Consider the following 7052-nt stretch of genomic DNA (forward strand, 5'->3'; position numbering starts at 1 on the left):
CTTGATGGCTGCAACATCCTTTGTGTACTGATATGGCAGGGAACATTTTTCATCCACGGGTAAGAAATTGAGGAGAAAATTAACATAATTCAAGGTATAAAACCATTACAATATTAAAAATTCCCAAATGTCAAACAAACATAAGTACCCTTGACCTGTAAAATGGAAGATGCCAAAGAAGGGAAAAAAAGAAACAATAAAGAAAATGTAGAAAATAAAGCATAAAATAAGATGGCAGAAATCAATAACAGTAGAACAATAATTAAAGAAATCAAGGTAAATGTTATCATAAGATTTTTAAATTTCCAAAAAAAAACCCCATCAAACAAAACATATTGAAAATAAAGTAATAGAGAAAATTTAGGGAGCAAATATGAATGCAAAGAAGACCTGTTAGGTAGTTAGTCAGACGTTAGCAGCAAGGAGGTGACGGTGGTGAGAAAGACAAGAAGAAGAAATTGAGTCACACGCAGCCGTCTGGGGACTCTCCCTTTACCCCACCCAGAACGGGAGAGACTGTGGTCTGGTGGTGGGCAGCTTATCCTGATAAAGAGAGGCACAGTAACACAAGGGGACTTCTCCAGGCTGTGCATGCCCAGACCAGACAGGCGTATACCCTATAGTAAATCCAAACTCATTATACCATAATTACCATAAATTACATGTGGTTTTGCCCCTCCCCCCACCCAGTAGGCATTTCTTGGGGATTCAAGGATGAGAGCATGCGCAGCAGAAAACTTGTTACATAGCTCAGGACTGTCAGTCAAATAATGATCCTTGTCACTCACCCCCGCCTCTCTGCAAAATGCTCCTTAAAAGCGCTCGTAAGGGGCTTCCCTGGTGGCGCAGTGGTTGAGAATCTGCCTGCTAATGCAGGGGACACGGGTTCGAGCCCTGGTCTGGGAGGATCCCACATGCCGCGGAGCAACTAGGCCCGTGAGCCACGACTACTGAGCCTGCGCGTCTGGAGCCTGTGCTCCGCAACAGGAGAGACCGCGACAGTGAGAGGCCCGCGCACCGCGATGAAGAGTGGTCCCCGCTTGCCACAACTAGAGAAAGCCCTCGCACAGTAACGAAGACCCAACACAGCCATAAATAAATAAATTAATTAATTAATTAATTAATTTTAAAAAAAAGGCAGAGCCTTAGAAATAGTCTATCCTGTGTATTTCAGGCTCTAGGAAACATTGTTTTACAAAAAGTGCAGAGCCAGCCTGGATCACAGGGATGGACAGAGTTAGCTCAGGCAACAAAGCATAAAGATTAAAGTAAAAAAGATCTCATGTGGAGGCAGATTTGTTCTTCCCTATTACATAACTATTTATAATTCTTTCATACTCATGAATTTTGAAAAATAAATTATTTTAATTTTTGTGTGTAGTTCCCTCTGATAGAAAATGAGGCAAAACATACACTATTCAAAATTCACAAAACTAAATAAGTGTAAAAGAAATTCAAGTTCTATCCTTGGGTTTACACAAGACACATACATGATGTGGGAAAGTTGGAGCTGAGGACAAAGGAAATCCTGAGTAAAAATGTCTGTGAAACAGCCAGTTTTCCAGGGTCAGCTTAAGATGTTCAAGAGTTATCAAGTTAGTGGGCCTCAATTAAAGGTCACAAATGGATGAAGGAACCAGGTTCCAGATGGAATGAAGAGAAAATTGGCTAAGGTCTCTCTGACAGGATGAGAGTAGTTGGAAGGAGGGATCTGGAAGCCCCAGGAGGGTGCAGGTGTCTGTGGGTCTGGATGGGAAGGAGGGGCAGTGATTCAGCCTATTTCTCGTATTGCCCCTCCCCCACACTCAGGAGCCCTTTGTGACAAGGCCACAGCTCTGTGATGCAGGCCTGGGGTTCTGCCATCAAGTGAACTCCCAGTGCTCTGTTGCCTGAGGGCAGCAATGCAGTTCAGAAGATGGAGAATCTCTTTTCTTTGAAAGACATTGTTGCTATCTGGCTGAGATCCAGCCCAACTTCCTGGGTGATTGATATCATCCTTGGGTTCCTGTGTGGACTGGGGCTCTTCCTAATGTTACTCCACTGCTTCCAGAGTAATCTATTCTTAGCACCACCTAGGAAACATAGAAACATCAGGAAGGTAAGAAACCTTTGGCTTAATCCCAGCAGAGATTCTCTCTTTTTTTCTTATTCTTATTTCCACTTTTCTAAACCACGTAGAGAGACTCCTGAGATGGGAACTCTCAGAAAAGTATAGAACATCATCCTTCTAGGGAAAAGCCAGGCCAGAGAGGGGTTAGAGTGGGCATGAGGATTTCTAGCCTAAGATCTTAGACCAGGAGTTCAGGTATGGTAGAGGGCTCCAGGGCAAGTCCCAAATGCAGTGACTAATGGTTAAGGACTGGATTACTAAGAGTTCAATCTCTGCAGGAAGGCTGACCCCTGAGCCCTGGTTCACCAGCCACCTTCCCACAGCGGGTGTCTCAAGTGAGACCTTCCTCTGTGTTGGGGCTGAGCCCCTGAGAGCCTGAGAGAAGAGGCTGGAGAGGAGGTCTGGCTTTGGGAAGCAGAATCCTATCTGACAAAGCTCACGTGGGCATTTAGGTCTGAGGATATGTGTGTTTCTTGATCAGAGGAACAGTGACAGAAGAAATCTATGGTGATTAAAACTTAAAAAATCCTTCTTGGGCTTCCCTGGTGGTGCAGTGGTTGAGAGTCCCCCTGCCAATGCAGGGGACGCAGGTTTGTGCCCCGGTCCGGGATGATCCCACGTGCCACGGAGTGGAGTGGCAGGGCCTGTGAGCCATGGCCGCTGGGCCTGTGCGTCCGGAGCCTGTGCTCCGCAACGGGAGAGGCCACAACAGTGAGAGGCCCGCATACCCCCCCCAAAAAAAAAAAAATTCTTTGCACTCTTCAAAGAAGAAAAACTGAAAATATTGTTATACACTTTAAGTAAAAGGGGAAAAAACCCCACAGAGTTTTAGTTAAATGTAGAAAGTCATGTTGTTCATGAACACAGCTTGCCTAGATAGAGGACAGTGAGAGTTGGGTGTTAGCCCCTCACTTTTTCTTATCTCTCAGCATCAAGTAAAGCTGAAGGGGAGGAGCAGGAGTAGGAAGAAAAGTGGATCTTTGAAAGGTAAGCCTTTGCCATTCAGCCCTGCGCGACCCGAGAGTTAGCTTCCATCTCTCCTAATCCTGAGGGCCCAGCTTCACGGTCTCTGAGGATGCCAGGGGCAGAGCTTATTCCTCAGGAAACAGAGCCTGAGCCTAATTAACAGAGCCTAATGAACGTGGAAGCACTTTGCAAAGGACAAACCCTTTTCAAGTGAGACTTACCATCACTGTCAGGGACATGTGGCCTTGGACACTGATACTTGGGCTCCAGAGTCTAATCCTCCAAAGATTTCCCTTAAAGGGTCATTGCACTCAGCCTCCTGAAAGACTCTTAGGCCTCTGCCTTCACCACCATGACCCAGTCTCCTGATTTCCAGCTTGCAGAGATTGCTTGGAAGAACTGGAGGGGACTCACGACCTGGTTTCACTTCTGCAAAGGTAAAGAACCTTTCCCCTTCTCTCCTGGGTCGTCCTTCCTCCCAGAGCCTCTAATGTGACCCCAGCCCTGGGAGGGGGAGCCATGGGAGGGCGTGGCTAAGGCCCTAGGGTGAGGGAGAGCAGGAGCATTAAGAAGTCAGTGTGGGGGCAGAGGAGGGTTCTTGGGCTGCAGGTGCCCACCCCTGCCTGTCCTGTCCGGCCATCCTGGCCCCATCTGCTCTCCTACAGCTGCCTGGGGAGGCTTCCTGGCAAGGGCAACTTTCATCAGCTCTCATGTCAAGACCCTCCTGGTGAGACGTGCAAAGCCGTGCCTGCTGGAGCCTGTGGAAGATACTGCTTGAAGGGTTGGGAACCCTGCATGAACACCTCCTGTAGGGTTTCCTTCCCTGATCCAGACACTCGAGAGGTGCTGGAAGCACATATTAAAAGGTTTTGGGTAAAGCACAGGTGGACCCTACCCCTCAAGGTCCTCAAGCCCATAAATCTCTTTAAGTCGAAAAAGTTCCAACCCTCCACCGTTCTGCAGTTTGCCACTTCCCCTTCAGCCACCTGTGTGTCTGGGTCCCACTCAACAGTCAAGTTTGCTGAGTTCCTGGAGAAACCTCCTCGGGCTCATTCAGGAGAGAAGGTGATAACAGAAGAGTCAGTTCCTACCCTGAAGAGGCCTCTCCTTGTCCCCTCAACTGTGTGTAAGGAAATCCAGAGTACCCTGGGAGCGGTTCCATCTATTGACTACCATGGGCCCTCAAAGGCTTCTCTGACTGGACAGGAGGGCAGGCCACCTTCTCAGTCCCTCACACTCAGCCTTGTGGGCAGAACCTGGAAGAGTGAGAGTGTGGAAGGAGTCAAGAGGGACAGCCTAGAGCCAGGTCCAAGTTCAGCAATGGTCAGGAATGAGCCAAGAGAGGAGAGTGGTGGTCAGGCCTCACGAGACCCCTGCCATAGGGTAACAGTGATGGAGGTGAACTTCGGATCCCAATCTTTGAGAGGTGAAGAGGCCAGGGAGGCTGTGGAGGCCAAGGAGTCTCCTGCTCTTCAACCACAGTCTAGTGTTATCTTGGAAACCAAAGTGTTGACAAAATCCCAAACCACAAATGTACATATGAGGAGTTTAGAGGTGCCAGGGGCCAGTAGAAGTTTCCTACTACCTAGACTGTCTGTTTTCCAACATCCAGGTGAGCCATGCCTTAACATGGAGGTTGCCAGTGAGTTTAACTCCAAAGTAAAGGTACAGTCAGACAGCCAGCTTCAGGACTTTCCCAAACACAGGTTCCTTGCTGCAGACAACTTGGCTTCTCAGGTGCCTCAGTGCCATCCCCAGAGAGTCCCCACCAGAGACAGGTTAGCTTCCCAGGAGCCAAGTGGCCTTATGGAAGCCCAAAGGAGCCACCTAGGGCAGCAGGAGCCCAAAACTTCAAAACTCCAAGACTCATGGAAGAGCCAGAGCAAGATGATTGCCCCTACTTACAAAAGAGAGGACTGTAGGAGGCATAAACCAGGAGAGCATGAAGAAAGGTTTAAAGAATTAGGGACCTCTCAAGCTGGAAGTATGAGCCGCCCTGCCCAGGTCAGGGGAATAACAGACTCTATTGGGAGCAGATGTCTCCAGCTCATGCCAGAGAAGAAACATAGCCCACCAGAATGCCTCTTCAGAAAAAGGATGAGGCTATTTTTAAAGTGGATTTTCCCCAAGAAAAAAGTCAATGGTCGAGATGCTCTGCAAAAAAAAAAGCCCATATCAGCCACTGCCCAGAGTCACGGATCAGTCAAAAGCAGATCAACCTTGAAGAGTGAGACTGCTGAGGGTCGGGCACGCATGAGAGCTGTTGGACAGATCCCAGAAGAAAAAAGAGCAATTCACCATGGACTTCATGCCACAAAGTTAAATGAACACAAACTGGAATTCCAAGTCCCAGTATGTGGGTGTTTCTGCTACCACAGGCTTACCTCCTACCCAGAGCAAGGGAGAATGATGGGTTATACAGCCTGCAGTCATAAAGCCACCTCCAAGGGCCAGAGTTGTTCTATCAGGGAAAGGGAAGTCAGACACCAACATAGTTTGAAAAGTGTAAGGTTCGACGATGAGCAGCTGGGCCTAAGGTGCCTCCCATCCTTGCCCCCCAAGAAGAGTTTGTTTTCAGTTAGTACCTGCCAGTATGGGCCAAGGATTCCAGGTGCCCCAGCCCGCCATCAACACTACTGTCCAAGGCATTGTCATCTTTGGGGAGGTGTCTTGCCTGGTCGACAGTAAAATCCTTCTTTAGTCTTCCCTTTAGTAGGAAAACATGTCTCCAAGTAAAAATTCAGTCCATGTAGAGAAAATGATTTTCTCATTAGCACATCCAAGATATTTAATGTTCCCCAATACATATATATATATACATATATTTTTTCTAATAAAAGCATAGTGTAATGGCTGCTGTCTGTGCTGTGCACTTTGTCTTCTAGAAGGGAGGGGCATGGAGGGAGGTGGACAGTAGCATCACAGGCTTGCTCCTTGTCTCGTGTCCCTTCATTGCACCTTATGATACTGTCATTACACAAACCAAAATTACTCTAACAATGAGATGGGAAAAACCTATGAAGCCCACACCCAAGGATCGGGTTCAACCAGTCTTTCTCCTTCTTCTATGCTACTTTGAACTTTATGCAACTGTAGTGGATAGGTTTACACGATAGGGCCGGACATTGCAATTCAGGCTCCAGGAAGTGTCAGAGCCAAGTGGATGGAAGTTTGGGGGGAATACAGTATGGGCTCTGAGTTCAGAAACAGGAGAAATCTTGCCCCTGGATCTCTTGGTAGGGAATATCCAACATCTGCTCTTAAGAGTTCCTTCTCTCTCTGCTGAAGGCTGGGATTGAGATATGCCCTATGAACCCCTTTTAGCTTAGGCATAATAAAATGTACAGCATCACCCTCCCCCACCTCTGTTTTTCCTAGACTTTAGAGCAGCAACAAGGATGGCATTTCCAGCTCTGTGTGTGTAGGTGGGGGGAGTATCAGGGAGGCTGCTGAGGGCTGTGTTGAGTGCAGTCCCATATAAATGAATGGCTATGTTCATGGGTCACCTACCTTCCACTCTATGTTAACCCCAGAGAAGGAGTTTTGGATGAATGGAATAGGGGTGTGACTGTGGGTAGTAACTATCTGATGGTCAAACACTGTGAACTTAGGGTGGGACGTAGGTGTAGAAAAATCCCTGGATCCAAGGAAGGAGGCAAAGTGGTACCAGATTCCCCTAAATGTGCGGTTCTGAAAGAGCAGCCCCCTGACATACAACCACCATCTAAAGGCCTAAAGGGGAGGAAAAGTTAAGGGTCCAGTAGCTCATCATGACCCCACCCCAGGGTCTCTACCCTATTCCAACTCTAAGATCACAGACCTAGAGAAACCACCTTTAGGTCAAAACAGAAGGTCAAACTTATAGAAGTAAAGCAAATCAGGGAAGGTTAATCTCTTAATACTATATTTAATAAGCTTACACATCATCACCTCTTGACTTTTAGGAAGGATAAGTTAACAATAGGTGTAAAAGCCA

At 47.4% G+C, this 7052-nt stretch overlaps 1 protein-coding gene across 1 annotated transcript; it reads left to right on the forward strand.

The window, feature by feature from the left end:
- Window positions 1-3048: 3048 nt before the first annotated feature.
- LOC308611563 (putative spermatogenesis-associated protein 31C2) lies at window positions 3049-6770 on the forward strand (the record flags this gene model as incomplete). Its single annotated transcript, XM_081260282.1, has 4 exons — window positions 3049-3097; window positions 3453-3513; window positions 3742-4718; window positions 6688-6770. The coding sequence occupies exons 3-4, from the start codon at window positions 3872-3874 to the stop codon at window positions 6768-6770; spliced, it is 930 nt and encodes a 309-aa protein (XP_081116408.1). The 5' UTR covers window positions 3049-3097; window positions 3453-3513; window positions 3742-3871.
- Between the last annotated feature and the right edge of the window lie 282 nt (window positions 6771-7052).

This window comes from Mesoplodon bidens (assembly GCF_964165515.1).
Source record: "Mesoplodon bidens genome assembly, contig: HAP1_SCAFFOLD_495, whole genome shotgun sequence".
Taxonomy (NCBI): domain Eukaryota; kingdom Metazoa; phylum Chordata; class Mammalia; order Artiodactyla; family Ziphiidae; genus Mesoplodon; species Mesoplodon bidens.